Source organism: Lissotriton helveticus, chromosome 3_1, assembly GCF_964261635.1.
Source record: "Lissotriton helveticus chromosome 3_1, aLisHel1.1, whole genome shotgun sequence".
Lineage (NCBI taxonomy): Eukaryota > Metazoa > Chordata > Amphibia > Caudata > Salamandridae > Lissotriton > Lissotriton helveticus.
In genome coordinates this window covers 1941713153-1941729949 of record NC_136061.1, presented here as the reverse complement: position 1 = coordinate 1941729949, position 16797 = coordinate 1941713153, and the positions used below count along the sequence as shown (strand labels likewise).

The window sequence follows — 16797 nt, the reverse complement described above, 5'->3', positions numbered from 1 at the left end:
AGTGGTGGGACGGGGGAGGGGGAACACAAATAAAAAACAAGGAAAAAATAAATTAAATTGCATTTACCTGCTCCAGCAGCAGCCTCCTTCCTCCCGATCCACGTGCAGGCGCCCAGCTCCCAATCCCAGCGCTGCCCACATTGTGGGGATACTATTCCCAGCATGTGAACAATGCTGGGATTGGTCTGAGTGCCTCGGTTCGGCGCACAGACATTGACTGGGACCCAGCTGTAGAATACAGCTAAGTGGAGAAAGGCTAGGTGCGCATGACTGTTTGGCCGGCCCTCTGGGGAAGGCCAAACCATCATGCGCATTTAGCAGCGCTCACCACTCCCCCTCCTCCCTTGTGCTGCAGCGTCACTGTGGCTGTCCCCGCCCCTCCATCGGCTCGACTGGCAGGCAGCCTGCAGGACGCAAAATAAAATGATGATAAAAACGTGGTATTGTAACTTTATTTATGTCCTTGCCTCTGCTGGCTTCCCGCGCGGGGGAGGAGGGGGGCGACGACGCTCCTCTGCCATAACGGAGGTGCCGCCAATGTTAGCAGTGTAGTACCTTCACCTTGTTTCATCCACCTGTGCACATTCCGCATCCAGTGGGATAGCCATGTACATCCTCTCTGTACATGCAAAAGAGGCCCTGCAAGGCCTGTAGGAAGAGCCAGTTATAGATGTGAGCCTGAGGACTACCACATAAAACCCTGATATGGCTGCTAGAAAAATAATGCTTTGCACACCCTATTTCCAACCAATAAATTGTTCTTCTTTAGGACATAATCTTCGGTACCGAAATGTGTATGCGTTTTCTTACATTGTTGCACATACGTTTGTTCTGATGAAGATGTTTCTCTTCATCTTTCAGCCTTAATGTTTCTCTTTTGGAAGTTTAACTCACAGAAGTGAAGCTCAGGCCGAATTAGTAAGAATGCATATAGTTAGTAGCCAGGAAATAATTAGTGTCTTACCCACTGTAGTCACACTCAGCGAGTGGGTGGTGGGGCATTTACTGATGCATTGCTATGAACATGGTCCCCGTCTCTCACTTGATCCTGATCCTCTCAAAGACTGAGGGGCATATTATCAAGCAGGGCGATAGGCAATTATCGCCGCTTTAGTGGCCGTTTTCGGCCGCTAAGCGGCGATAATTCTATCGCCCTATTGGCAAGCTGTCGCTAACTGATGTTATCGACAGTTTTTAGGCGATAGCGAGCGGTTTGGGGCCCGCTTTGCATGTCAGCGATGTTTATCGCTAATGACATGCAAAGTGGGCGTACCCAACCAGTTAGCGACGGAAAGCAGTCGATAACGTCGCTATAGCCTATTAGCAAGGCAGGCATAGCGATGGAAATATTCGCGCTAAGCGCGAATATCTCCAAATACTAACACCTGCCCAGACCATTTCTTAGTCAGGTTATCCAATGGGAGGTGGATAACATGGCAAAGAGCATTTCGTCGCTAATGCGTGAATATCGATGTATTCTCAGCGATATTCGCGAATTTCGCCGCTATCACTGGATATTTTAGTACAATGGAGAAAAACGTTGCTAATAGCATGTTTTCTCCGCTAACATATCCAGCGATAGGCAGCGATAAAAAAATCGTCGCTAAGCCTATTTAGCGATAATTATCGCTACTTGTTGGTAATATGCCCCTGAGTTCTTGATATTTAGTTCAAACGCCCTAAAAGTTGCACCACTGTACAGACACAGGAATGTTCTACCGATGTGGTAAAGCCTCTCTTTTTCTATCAGTGAAGTCTTTGGTCTTTGTAGCGGACCAGGGCCTGACTCTTTCGAAACATGCCAGAGTGGTTCTGGGGCCAGCTTACTACCAACTACATTGCAGCAGAGGAAATAATCAACTTTGTACCTCTGACAGGTTTCACCACGGTATTTCAGCCTCTGGTCCCATATAGCATGACATCGTCAAATGCTAAGATGTGTGATTTGTTAGATCTGGACTGACTTCCTCATCTGCAAAGCTATTTTTGATCTATCAAGTAGTTCATGTACTACCAGGCTGAAAACAAATGTCTTGAGAGGATCTAAATCTTTGAAGAGCAAAGGATATCAACTATCAAGGATTTCCAGGACCAAGAAGGATACACGAGCTGTAATAACACCTTCTCAGTTGTAGTCTGAGAAGCTTGCAAGCACTTCAGTAGAAGCCTTGCAACCATCATCTCAACACAGAGCCTGAACGGAGAGGAGGGTTTCCCGCGCCTGCCTATGTGACAATCTCATTCTGTGTTCACACTTTAGGGGACTAGAAAAGGTCTTAAAGGATTCCATCACACAAGCTGGAATCTATGTGGCACTAGAACTCAGTTAAACAACAAGCATATTTCAGAGGTCATGGCTCTGAAGGCTTGTTCTTTGAGCTATAACTCTCATGCCATGTGCTCTGGGCCAGTACCTCTCATAAGAAAGTTCCCTGACTTAGTAACTCTAATCAGCAATTTCTTTGGGTCAGTTACCTGAGATGGGCATGTTCTCTAGGCCTGGAACTTTGGTTCTCATGTTCTCTGGGCTATGAACTCTGACAGTGATTTTCTGGGTCCGTAACTTTAATTTTTTTGTACCCTGGGGTACACACTCTCATAGGCATGGCGTATCAGTTAGTAATGTGCTTTTGGGAACATTAATTCAGGGGGTCCTTTTCTCTTGTTCAGTCACACTGCTGGACATGATCTCTATTGACCAGTAACTCTGATCGCCAATGTATAGGTACCATTAACTGTGATGGGCCTGTCTGATGCCCCTGTTCTCTCACCCAGTAACTCTTATCAATATATTTCTGGGTTAATAATACCTGTTAAACATATCATCCTTAGAGTGGTCTTAAACCTGACGTTTTGCCTTCTCTCCTCCTGTTTTGCTGAATTTGTTTTTGTCGACCTTAGGACTCTGTGCACTTGACCATGCTAACTATTACTAAAGAGATTGTGCTCACGCCCTAAAACTTGGTAAAAGCATTTTTGTAAAGCATTTTGCCAAAAATCGCAAATTCAGCACAGATAAGAAAAAATCAAGTGAGGTCTGCTGTGATTGTTCATAATATAGGCCCCGGGGGCATGTGGTGAAAAGGAGAGGGACACAGTGCCCCCACTCCAGAAATGAAATGAAATGAAAATGGGTATTTATAAAGTGTGCAGCTACTCACAAGGAGTGTCCCGGTGCTAAAACCACCAAAACTGTAACAGAAAAAGGCTCAACCCCTCCAACCCGAATGCCATTGTTGGAACAACCATGTTTTTAATTGTCTCCTGAAAAACAGCAAATCCTGGGCCTGTCTAGGATACAAAGGCAGGTCGTTCCAAAGGCATGCTGCTAAAACCTGAAAGGAATGTCCCCCTATCCAAGAGCGGGCAAACTTGGGAATCAGCACGAGGGAATGTCCAGAGGACCTTAGGACCCTTTGAGGATGATAGCGTTGGATCCTCCTTCTAAGGTACATGGCTCCCGTATCATGGAAAGCTCGATGGGCCAGCACTAAAGCCTTAAACTGGATCCTTTTTCTAACTGGGGCTCTATTGAGCCCTAGGGAAAACCTAGAAAACCTAGAAAACGCAAGAACTCCCTTCTACAAAATTAAGGGAGCCCCGGGGCCACCACTTCATCAGGGCATTATTTTTAAGATGGAGGGGGCCGCACAGACCACACTCCTGGGGCTGTTTAAACTCTGTGAGAGCACCACCGTCCCTGGGCTAAAATACAGTATTTAAAGAGGGGTTGTGCAGACCCCCGGTCCCCTGAGTCCCCCACCTCCCCGAGGTCTATACTATTTATAAAAGAGGGAGGTCGTCAAGTGGCCTCCCTCCTAGGCCATATTCAGCCCCAGGGACCGCCATCTCCCCAGGGCCAGCACATGCCAATTGAAGGAGGGGGGCCACACAATCCTCCTCCTGGAGCTAATAATTGACCTGTGGACTGCAACTCCACAGGGCTGTTTCCTGTAATCTCCCGAGGTGCCCACCTTCAGGATATAGCTGTTTGCTTTTGCTTGGCAGGAGCTATGAAAGCAGAAAGAGGAAAAATAAAGGTGAGTGAGATATACAAATTTGTTTTAGTTTAATATCTTTAAAACTACTGAAAGGATTTACACCAAACCACAAAAAGGTCGCTTTCTGGACCAAGAGCTAGCTTGAAGCTAAATTTTGTGTAATTTCGTCCAGTGGTTTGGGCTGTAGTTGTGTTCAAAATCCCCATGGGATTTAACATGGGTAAAACGTGTTTATGCTCCTCCCCTTCTTCTCAGCCCCCCGCATGATGAATCACCCCGAAACTTTCAAGACAGTATCTGAAGTGAGCGTTGTATTAGCTTTTAAACATTTGTGAAGATTTGTCAAACTTCGCCAAAGATATTGGCAAAACAAAAAAGACTCTTCCTATGGAAACTAGGTCCCAACTATAACTACCTACTGGCAACCACCCATAGTTAATATATGTAGATACATATATACTATATTTATGTATTACTAATATATGTATTTTTGTATGGTAAAGTCAGAGTTTAAGTCACAGTTATGAAAATGCCACTTTTTGAAAGTTGTCATTGTCTTATCCTAACCATTGGTGCCTGCAGCCTTTTTCCTGGGTCACATGACTAGATGTAGTTGGCAGCTGGCCTTTAAATATTCCTCCCAGACAGCCACACGATAGGGGGACTAGGTGTTGGCAGGATAGGCTGTCCCGACAGGATGGGAGGGATGGAGCTGTGTACAACCCAACTTGCTCTTCAAATACACTGCCTCAACACCCACACAAACAACTTTACATTAGCCTTTTGTGAGATTCTGGGAGCAGGACAGGACAGCTAGAAATTCTAGACACTTTTGTGGGGGAAAGCTCCAGAAGCTTCTTCGTCTTAAAAGCTTGCACCCAACTCTTTGCACTATAGCGACTGCCAACAACGACCGGCAACGCAAGTTCTGCACTTCACATTACAGCATCAACAGCCCGCAGTGACCACTAAAACAAAGCTCCATTAACAATTGTCTGCGATGTCCAACAGGATCTTCGCAATACAGAGATGACAATTTTTGACCCCCAGCCTGTTCTTCTTCACGCTACATTGACGACGATCCAGGACACTCTCGCTGCTACTCGCAGCCTCCTCCACTGTGAACTGGACTCTTAGCACCTGACTTTGAGATGGTAACTTTTACAGCAAGACTAAGCTGGTCACTGTATCTGGCTCCATCGCGGTCGGCCTGAACGTGTGACTTTATCCAGGCCTTGACGATTGGCGCTTTATGTTTTTAGGTGCTATATCTATTTAAATCTTTGATATTGTATATATTAGGTTCTTTTTTTTTTCATTAAGAAAGCTGTTTATTTTACGTTTTTTAAAACAGAAAAACCTTAGACAGTTACAGTTCTTGTTAACACTGATGATGTGTTTTTTTTTTAAACATCCTTATTCACAGTTTTTCACCAACAGTTTCCTACCTCCCACCCCCCGCCCTCGCCCTCCCGTTCAGACAGCACTAAGCGAAAGTACATATCGTACAATATATTATTTACAAAACGATAAACAAAAGAGAAAACAAACATTGTATATTTGTGATATAAAATCAAACTTTAACTTTGCTGCTGGCACCATTCTAGTAAAGTAGACCAGATCTTCAGACCAATTTTCTTACGCCTCCTACCCTTCCGTCTGTATATAGAAGTCTCAATATTTGAAGTGGCCAGGAATCTAGATAGCCATTGGTTAAAGGAGGGGGATTTGGAGTCTAGCCATGCAGAGGCAATACATATTCTGAACACTGCCATAGCTATATATATATAAGTTTGTGGCCCACCCGGGTTTTATTGGGATATGTGGCTCTGAGTAGAATTATATCGCTAGTCAGAAATACCAGAGTTTTTACCACTGTTGTTAAAAATTTCTCAATTTCCTTTTTAAGGAGATTTAAACCTATACTGGTCGGAAAGATATGGACGGCGTCAGCACTATACAAGGCATATCTAGGGCAGTGTGTGCTTGTTCCACTCCCCCACTTAGCTATTTTATCTGGTGTGTAATATAGTCTAAAACACGTTTTATAAAAGTGCGCTTGCAATTTGGTGGACATGAGAATTGCGTGTGACAAAGAAAAGGTGTAGTTAAATTGAGCATCTGTAATCCCCCCTTTCTCTTGCCATTTCAGTGACGCCTTTGTCATATCATCTGGAAAATAATCTATTGTTCGTGAATAGATCCCTCCAATCTTTTCTTTTTTCTTATCGTGATCAAGGTTTCGACTAGTTCATTACTTCTGAGGCCCCCGCGTCCCCCCACTTTATGTACCACAAAATCTCTCATTTGCAAATATTTAAAAAAAATCTTGCCAGGCAAAACCAAATTTATTCTTCACCGCTTCGAAAGACAGAATCCCAGCAGGAGAGACAAGACACCCAATTTGAATAACCCCTGCCTCGAGCCATCTATTCATGTAGTTAACACAAAAAATTTCTGGAAGGTTTGGATTATTACCTAAGGGAGTGTGGAAGGACCATCTACCAATTAACTTTTTAACCATTTTCCATACTTTAAAGCTGCTAAGGAGTGTTTGAAACTTTTCTTTCTTATAGTAACTATCGGATTGGTGCTTCCAAAAGTACCCTCTGTTTTCATACCCAAAGAGTAATTGAAAGATAGAAGGCGTGCGGTGCCCTCTTTCCTCGGGTTCTCGGGAGTTCTGCAGTAATTCGCTACTATATAGTAGTACAGTCGCCCAATAATACGCTTTCAGGTTAGGGAGGGCGAGTCCTCCTCTATCCTTTGGTAATATGAGAAACTTCGCTGCCCGCCGGGGTTGTGAATAGGCCCAGACAAAATGTAAAAAAATTTGTTCAAGAATTTTAAGCCAAGCAGGTGAGAATTCTAAGCATATTGTCCTAAACAAATATAAGATCTTAGGAAAGAAATCATTTTGATGACATTAGATCTTCCAATAAGGGAAAGATCTAGATTGTCTAATCGTTGCAGCTTCTTTTGCATAATTGGTATCAGAGGTTTCAGATTTATGTCAACCAGTTTGTCTAGGTCTGCGGTAATATTAATTCCCAGATAGGTAGCTTGGTCCATAACTCTGGGATCCCCCATTGGCTATTTTAGTTCAGGACAATCTGCATTTTTCCCTGGATAAGGGCATACCCGGATACTAGGCCAAACAGGCACGCCTCCTCCTCAATAACCCTCATGGCATTTTTTGGCTCATTTGTTACGATTGCTATGTCATCTGCATGGGCCAGTGATTTTGTGACTACATTTTGAGAAATTATGGGTTGAATTCTTTCATTCCCTTCTAAGCTACGAATAAAGGGGTCAATGTAAATGGCAAAAAGCAACGGTGAGCAAGGGCAACCTTGCCGAGTTCCCCGTGAGATGGTCAATTCATTGGTTAGGTTGCCGTTTACCATAACTGAGGCCCTAGGGTTCATATACAATTTTTGGGTTGCCTGAATGAAACCTTCCCGTATACCTAGCCTGGCCATAGTGGCCCAAAGGAAAGGCCAGGAGACCCTACCAAAAGCTTTCTCAGCGTCGAGCAGCACTAATGCCGTAGGGTCTCCTGACACTTCCGTGGAGTCAAAAAGGGAAATCACGCGTTGAATATGGTTAACGATTGACCTACTGGGAATAAATCCGTGCTGACATGGTACTACTACTTTGTGTAAGATTGGTGCGAGCTTGTTTGCCAATATTTTGGAATACATTTTTGAGTCTGAATTAATAAGTGTGATGGGTCGATAAGAGACAAGTTGTTCTGGAGGTTTCCTTTTTTTAGGGAAAATCACACTTTTAGCTCGGGCCCATGATTCAGGGGGTGTGCCTCCCTCGAAAATGTGAAGAATAAGATTAAATAGGATATCTTTAATCTGGTCAAAAAAGACCAAGTAGAATTCAGAAGGGATACCATCTAATCCAGTTGACTTCCCCTTTGGAAGGTTTCTAATGGTAGATAAAAGATCATCTAATGTTGGGGGATCTTCTAAAGTATTTGCGTCTTCAGCATCAAATTTTCCAAGGGTGATGTATATATTAGGTTCTAATGATTGGATTTTTGTCTTTTGCTGTCAAATAATTAATTACATTTTACTCTATTTTTCTAAATTGGTGTGCGATTTTTCTTGCATTGTGTTTTCACTTTATTAGTGTTTACACATTGCCTATAATTTAAGCCTGACTGCTTTTATGCCACGCTTCCAGAGGGTTAAGCACAGGTTGATTTAGTGATTACTGTGGTATATCCTGCCAAGGTTGCTCGAGAAGGGCTCACACCCCGTCAACCAGCAACCCAATTTCTCACAATACCTCTCACAGATGTTTTGTTCACTGAGCTGCTAATTCCAGTGAGGAGCATGATGTCTGTGTCAAGTTTTTGTTCTCTAAACCAATATGCTCAATGATAAATAACTATGAGACCTGAAATACTTTTAATTGTATCACTCTTATTCTCTGTTATAATAGGCAACAGAGGTCCTTAACTTAAGATAAATACATACAGGGCAATTAATGAATTACAATAGAGATCAAGGGCCTCTTGCGGATTGAATAAACCTGGTTTCAAGGTTTCCAAGGAGCTGATACGAGCCATTGCGCCCGGTCGCGTCTGTGGGATGATCGCTCTGGATAACTAAGGAATCCCGCCTACCGCTGCCAGACGGAATCAACGCTGGTAATGCTACAATCCCGACCCTGGGCCTAATTAACAGCGGGACCCTGGTAAGCAGCCCGCAGTCAGTTCCAGCACCCTGAAGCTCCATCTCTGCCCCCTTGTCCCTAAACGTCACCTTGTTTCACCGAGATTAACAGGTCCTGGTTCCCTCCGCTCCTTGGAAACCTTGAAACCAGGTTTATTCAATCCACAAGAGGCCCTTGATCCCTATTGTGTGGCAAGGAACGCGTTGGCGCCCCGCTATCCGCGGCGCTACGACCATCACTTCTCCTCTCAGGTTGCAAGTAGGAGTGCACATACCCGGACAACAACTCACCGGTTGTCTGCCCCGACGCCCCCTTGACCCTTGCAATTGGAAGGGTTATGGTTAACAATCAGGCAATGTATTTTTTGTCCTGATGATGATCCTTTATTTTGTACAGGATCGAAACGCCGTTGACAGTTATGTAGTTTCACGCTACTTTTCCTCTGTGTTACCCAATTGTGTTTACTATATGTGGCCAGCTTGGTTAAACTTTAATTCATCACCAGCGCCCCCTCAACTTTAGAATTGCCTGCCAATTCCCCTTTATGTATTTTTTTGGGTTTGTTCTCCTTGTGTTATATGTACTTGATACAGGATTGTATCCCACTGTATAATTGTTCACCTTATTTTGCCAAATCATTTTCATTGATTAAATCATTGTCCGGCTGGACAAGTTTTTCTTATAGCACAGATTGTTGTCTATAATTCATTAATTGCCCTGTATGTATTTATCTTAAGTTAAGGACCTCTTTTGCCTATTATAACTGTTACCCCTGGTCCTTGATTACCTAGGGGGTTCCCTTGTTGCCTTTAAATCTTATTCTCTGTGGCACAAACTCTAATGAACATCATGTTTTTGGGGCAAACATTTTTATAGGATTTTCTCCAGTACATGAACTCTCATAATATATTACCTGGTACAGGTTCTCAGGTGGCTATCTTCCCCAGCAAGTTAACACTTGTCCATTGCTGCGATGTGTTTATTCTCAGGTACAGAAACAGCCTGCTTGCACAGTATATATAATGGACATTTTCTATGGCACAGGAATGATGAAGCGTCTGGAGTGTTGACTGAAAATAATAAATAAATTGCAAGGCCACATAAAATGTTATGGGTGCTATGGATCCTGCGGAGTTTGCAGTGTTCATGGACTGTTGCATTAGGGCTCCGTTGCTGTGGTATAAGACAAACCCATATTGATAGGGTTGGAGCACCTTTTAAGGGAATATCTCGGCTTTGTGTCACCAAAATACAAATGTTTGTGCACGTTATTAAATGGGTGTTCTGGTCTCATATATTGTCTATGCACCTTAGAACGGATAATACCAGGAAGCATGAATTAGATGTAGGATAGGCACCTTGGCAGCATAATCTGATTTTTTAGTATGATGATAAAATAATGTATGGAGCAATGGAATTCTATGTATTTCAAAGGAGAACACAGCAGATATTGAAAGAAATCTCTTTAGTCTAGTGACTGGTGTATGTCCCTAAATATTATAAGGGAGATTGAGGACTTGTTACTTTCACATGTGTACCCATGTGAAGGCGGTGGGCTTGCTTGTTCTGCCCTCTACTTGTCTTGTCCCTACTGCAGTCCCCAAAAACCCAACACCCAAGGGCGGGCAGTCTTGGTCCCCAAAAGGCCTTACCGTGCCGTTTCTATGCCCAGCGCGGTGCGGGTTTCGGTGCCTCCTCGCTGCTCAATGTTCTTGGCTGCTTCAACCACTTCTTTCACGGAGCGGAAATCGTTCAGGTGGAATTCGTGCACCACCTCCTCGCCGTACTGGAGTACACCCACCTGGAAACAAAGGGGAGGGTGGTAAACGGACTGCGGGGCAGTGCCCAGGCCCACCCAATGAGTAGTGTTCACGTTACCTGATTCTATAACATTTTCTCAATTCTGCAGCAACACACACTTAAATACATTTATTTTTAATATTAATAGCCTAAAGTCAAACATGAGTTTACAGTACACAGTGAGCACAAATTAAACATCAAAGTATTCAACGTGGTGAATTAAAAATTCAAATATAGCAAGTATCCGGAACTGAAAGAGAGAACAAATTCTCCAACTTGTAGTCCTTGTACTATTTTATTAACTCGGTTTGGAAGTTCTCTGAGGAGTGTGATCTTGTTCCAGACATTCCTTCCCTCTAACACTCCTATCCTTCTGGTGACTTCTTCCTGAACCTTGAACTTGATGCTTTGATCGCCATCTTCACCTCACCTGGACTTTTGGGTTACTTAGAGTTTACAGTCTGTACTCCATTCCTCCAGGCACGCGGAGGCATGTATTCTGCTGTCCTGGCAGACCCCCGCCTGCTATTTATAGCTCCCAGCCTCTCTGGGGAGACCTCTGTGCCTCCAGATGAGCTGCAGCCACGGCGGATGCTCTGAAGGCACTGTAAGTTTCCAGAGTCTTCCATATATCGAGCAGACACTCACCAAATCGTTTTACGCCTCAAAAACACAAAAACAAAAATATGGCTCTCTCAGAAAATTTTCCCAGAATGTGAGGGTCATTTTTATTTTTCATTTTCGAGAAGGCTTTTCCTCGTGGCTCCGAAATGGAAAACATGTACATCAGGCTGTCCATCCTAAACAGGATGGAAAGTCTGAAGTACTTAAACTGACAGCCCGAAGTCAGTCATACCGTTATATTAAAGTTTTTGTCAGCAGAGCCATAGGGGGCATCGCTGGCAGAAGTATCTGCATGACTTTCAGGGTACTGTGCCATATTTGAGACGGAGTGCCCTATCTGCGGAACTCTAAATAACCCTTTTAGAACTTTTGCCGCTCACTTTCCCTCATTTCCTTTCCACCTGCCTGCAGCCATCGACTCCTGAATAGTCAGGGCACAATACAGTTCTGCCAAAACCTTACATACAGTTTTCATTTTGTCAAATACTCATTTTTCCAAACGCTACCTTTCCTCCTCTATACTTGCCGCTGCAAATTCTCCTAATCCCTTCATTTTCCCCTACCCAAATTCTGGGGCTCATTAGGATTGCGGTTTTTCCGCATCCTCTGGGCCGGCGGAATCCACCGCCGGCCCGGAGGATGCGGAAAAACCACAGCGGACCCACCAAAGACCCACCGCCACATTAGGATGGCTGGTGGGTCCTGGTTTCCGTCCGCAGCTTTTCTGCCGTGGTTGGCTTACAACCGCGGCGGAAAAGCTGTAATATGGTGACGGTGTCTCTCAGACACCGTCCACCATATTAGGATGCACAGAAAGAAATGCTTTTACACGGCGGATATTCCGCCGTGTAAAAGCATACGGTGCTTCACTGCGGGGGCCCGTTGCGGGCCCCCTGGGTGAAGGGGGGATGGGGGGTGCACATGGGGGGTACCTATGGTACCCCCCTGCATATGTATACAGCAAGCGGCAGGCACCGCGTGGTGCCTGCTGCTTGCTGCATACATATGCAATGTATGCTTTTTTAACATTGCGGCGGGTGCAGCTTGAAGCTGCACCCGCCGCAATGTTAAATATCCAGGATGTGACCGCCAGGGTGGCGGTCACATCCTAATTTGCACGGAGGGACCGCCGCAGCCCATGCGGACGGTCCCTCCTACTCTAGGGTGGCGGACGGACGCAAGTCCGTCCGCCATCCTAATGAGCCCCTCTGTCTCCATAACACAAACCTCCCTCCACCTCATAATCGCACCGCTTCCCTCATAGTTCCTCTTCGAACACATTTCTCTTTCCTTCTCCACCCCTCTCTACTACACTAAGCTTGTCCACAAGGCACCAATACCTTACACTTTCACTATCATCCATTTTATCTCAGCTCTGTCCATAAATTATTTATCTGTTTAACTGAAATATGTTAATACAGTTGAGGTGTGTTGATGTAATGCCCGCTGCCAGTGCAACCAGCTAAGGTGAAAGGCAGGTCAGTGAGAATAAGTACAGCTCGTTTCATATAAACAAGAAATGGCTTTTCCTTCTGATCTGTTTTTGTTTTAAAAGAACCACAGTTAAGAGCAAGCCAATACTTATGCTGATTTTCTGCGGTCATCGTAGGAAAGATTTAGAGCCTGATTTTGAGTTTGTTGGCATGGGTACTCTGTCAGAAATGCAACAAAGTTTCTGGTCAGCCTGCATCATTTAGAGATGGGCAAAACATAAGTGAAGGGGAGTACATTGCCTTTAGAATGGGCATTCTGATGTTCTTTTTTCTGACCCTCACTGCAAAAAAAAAACCTGGCAGTGCTGGAAATATTTTTTTTACCCCCGCACTTTTGAAGAAAACACTTTTGGAATTTGTTTTAAAAAAACAAAAAAAGGAAAACGTTGGTGGGCAACCGTCAAAACTGAGAACAAATATCCACAAAACTTTTTAGGTCTGGTGTTACTAAAACCTTTTGATTTTACTAAAATTACATGCATAACATATTAATTTAAAGGGGCTTCAGCTGCCTCTCTTCATCCATTGGTTAGTTGTTTTGTCAATCACATTTTGCTTCCACACACTACAGCATAAAGCATGGGGCAATGAGCTACTGGTTAATTTCACTCTGAGTGACTGCATTTTGCTCTTTACCAATGAGCAGATCCCTACACAAGATAGTTCTCTTCAGTGCTAGTGTTTTTATTTTTTACTTTATTATTACTTTAGTGTTGCATTTGTGTATAGAGCCTGAAGTGAAAGCAGGACCTTTCTACCAGATTTGAATGCAACAAAGCAGCTTGCTTGCCAAACTCTTTGTCGGCCTGCATCATTTAGAGATGGGCAAAACATAAGTGAGGGGATTACATTGCCCGCCCTGTTAAGGATGGATGTTCTGATTTTCTTTTTTTCTGTCATTCACTGCAAAGAAAAACCTGGCAGTGATTGACAAAAAAAAGTTTTCCCCCACACCATTGGAGAAAATAGTTAAGGAATTTGTTTTAAAAAATAAAAATTGTTAAAAGTTGGTGGGTAGCCCTCAAAACTGACAGCAGCCATCCATACAACGTTTTAGATCTGGTGTTAACCAAAACCTTTTGATTTTACTAAGATTATATGTAGAATACCTTTACTTAAAGGGGCTTTCAGCTGCCTCTCTTCATTCAACGGCCTCTTGTTGTGTCATCCACATTTTATTTCCACTCACTACAGCATACAGCCCGGGATAGTGGGCCACTATTTAACTTCACTATGAGTGACTGCATTTTGCTCTTTTATAATGAGCACATCTGCACACAAGATAGTTCCCTTCAGTGCTAGTCCTTTTGTTTTTACTTTATAATTACTTTGTGTTGCATTTGTGTTTAGAGCCTGAAGTGAAAGCAGGACCTTTCTACCATATATAAGCGAAGTCCACATTCCACACTTCATCACTGTCAGTTTCTGTTGCCTTCCAAAGCTGTTGTAAATTCCTTCTGAAGTGTCCTTTTTAGGTCTCGCCTATGCAGCACACATGCGCTGCATAGGAGGACCTTTAGCTGTCGCTCTGCTCTTTTTGGAAGCACATACTCATGCTTGTGGCGGCATCCACCTTGCGGGAGTGAGCTTCCAAAAAGAGCAGAATGTGTGTGCAAACTGTATTTCTATTCTCTTGCTTTTTTCTCTAAATGGGTTTTCATTACTTACTTTCTCAGCAATGCGTTTTTATTACTTGACTTTTTTGTAATGAATTTACAGCTACGGAAGAGAGCGTCATTAATTGGTCTAGTGGTCTCTGACTGCAAACCGGAGCATCAATCACTGTCAGGTTCCCTTGACCCATTGTATCACCCTCTCAGCTTCGACTGACCGCTGTTTCTCGAAATGCTGTCTGCCCATGGGTCACGTCCTACAATACGAGCCTGCAACTGGGACCTAAAAGACATGATCTGAAGAAATCCATATGTGGCAACTGGATTCCAACAACATCCGGCCAGGCGCTGCCTAACTTGTGTTGTTAATAAGGCCACCAGCTACTGAGGGGGGTGGGAATCTGGTGGAGGCAAACAGGGCTGAACCCTACTTGTCCTTACTGGACAGACAGGGTGGGGGAGAGGCACAAACCAATATGCTGACAATACTATTTCTTTTAACAGCCTCGCCTTCTTCTTCTTTCGTTGCTGCCCTACATTACACTCAGTACTTGTTTCACGATGTTGGGCACTCGATTGCTTTAATGAACAAGCATTGGCATAGGCAATAGGTCTCGCCTTTGGGATCTTATAAGTGTTTAGTTATCCAGCACAATATCCTTGGTGCAACAACATCAACTGTTGCATGGCTAAACATTTATAAGGTCCAAAAGGCGAGACCTATTGGCTAAGCCATTGCTTGTTTTTTATCTGGCTGCTGCTATCTCACAGCTGCTGCTATTTTCACACCATGCCAGATTGCATCCATTTGAAACTGTTTTGTATTCAGTTATTCTCTTTTTACCATGCATGCAGTACACAAACCTAAAGCTTAAATATTATGCATGTGAATTTATAAGTGACAATTCTTCAAAACTTGCTTGTTCTGGACACAATTTTACCACTGGCTCTTTAGTAAATTTTGCTCAGTTAACCTTTATCATCTTTAAATTGCAGCACTTGTAACATTGTTTTAAATTAATTTTCTTCCTTCCTTCTTTCTGTCCTTCTAACTTCTTTCGTTGTTTATTTCTTTCTTGCCTTCTTTCTTTCCTTCTCATCTTCCTTATTTCCTTCTTTTTTCTTTCTTGCTTGCTTTCTTTCCTTCTTTCAATCTTTCATTCTTTTATTCTTTCTTTCTGTCCTTTTTTCTTTGTTTCTTTCCTCCTGTTTTCTCTTTTCTTCTTTCTTTCCTTTGAGCTTTCATTCCTTCTTTCCTTCTTTCTTGCTCTCTTGCTTTGCTTCTTTCCTTCTTTTCCCTTTTCTCTCCTTTCTTTCCATCTTTCTATCATTCTTTATTTCCATTTTCATCTATCTTTTTTCTTGCCCTCTTTCGTGCTTTTTTCTTTTTTTCTTTTTTTCCTTTCTTTCTTTTTTCTTTCTTTCTTTCTTTCTTTCTTTCTTTCTTTCTTTCTTTCCCTTTTTCTCAAAGACAAAAGGCTAGCAGCCAGTGGTAGAACAATTGACTTTTTAAGGTCTGTGTTAGCCAAACCTTTAGATTTTACTAAATAACGTGTATGAAATAGAAATTTGTAGGGGTTTTCAGCCATCAAGGGGAACTGCGGCAGCCCACTTCAGCCATTGGCTGAGTTCACTATGAGTTATGGCATTGTAGTAAATAAGACCAACCAAAGTGAGGCTCATGAAAGCTTGTTTATTTCCACTTCTTCCATCACCCACAGCATGCTGCGTCCATCTGGCTCGGAGGTCGCACAGAAACTGACCATTTCCACTCAAATCTTCGCCAGTGTCCCCTCCATGCACAAATGTACAATAAATCTTAATACTCAAAACAAACTGCCTGGAAACACTTCACGAGCTAAACAGTGCACGAGGTGCGTGCGCAAGGTACATCAACTATAATTGAGGCATGCTGTCATTTCACAATGAGCACATCCACACCCCAAGTAGTTAACTTCAGTGCCAGGGAGTAATATGGTAATGTGTGCTTTTTGGGGACCCAAAAACATTTTTGCCTTTAGTCAAAAAAAAATTTTAGATTGATGAACATCCGGCAGGTTTGTGAACAATAAAGTTTTGCAAAAACCATGACAAACAAAACAAGAATTGCCAAAAAGGTGGCGGACAACACCAAACCTATTAGATTTGTCAATGCTTGTTGTACCTTGACAGGAACTGCTGTGATGGCTGTTCCTTTCAACACACAGAGATGACTATTCGGCCAGTGTTTTTGGAGGATGGTAGTTCATCAGGGCGGAGGAGGTAATATCCTACGTCAACCTGACTTAGAAATGTCATCCGCCAAAGTCTAAACTAGGCATATATAGTCTAGAAGAGGCCCAGGCTGCATGCCTCTACACATTATGAACTGCAGCATTACTTAATCTGATTTACATTAAATTGATTTTTATATATTTTTCCTGCATATTACTAACTACTTTTTAGTGAGCTTAATTTCATAATACAGATTCTGCTTTCAATGTTCATGTCTGAAATATGAAAGAGCAAGACACCAGCTACTTGAGCCATTTGAGGGATGGGTGAAGATGTGACCATGCATTTCCATATTCCTGG

At 43.2% G+C, this 16797-nt stretch overlaps 1 protein-coding gene across 1 annotated transcript in view; it reads right to left on the bottom strand.

Annotated features, from left to right (window-relative positions):
- Positions 1–16797, bottom strand: part of ITGA11 (integrin subunit alpha 11) — a 603504-nt gene that overhangs the window by 343296 nt on the left and 243411 nt on the right. Inside the window, exon 7 of the mRNA XM_078683461.1 lies at positions 10346–10494. Coding sequence (XP_078539587.1) covers positions 10346–10494 — 149 coding nt within the window. The remainder of the gene's footprint in view (positions 1–10345; positions 10495–16797) is intronic.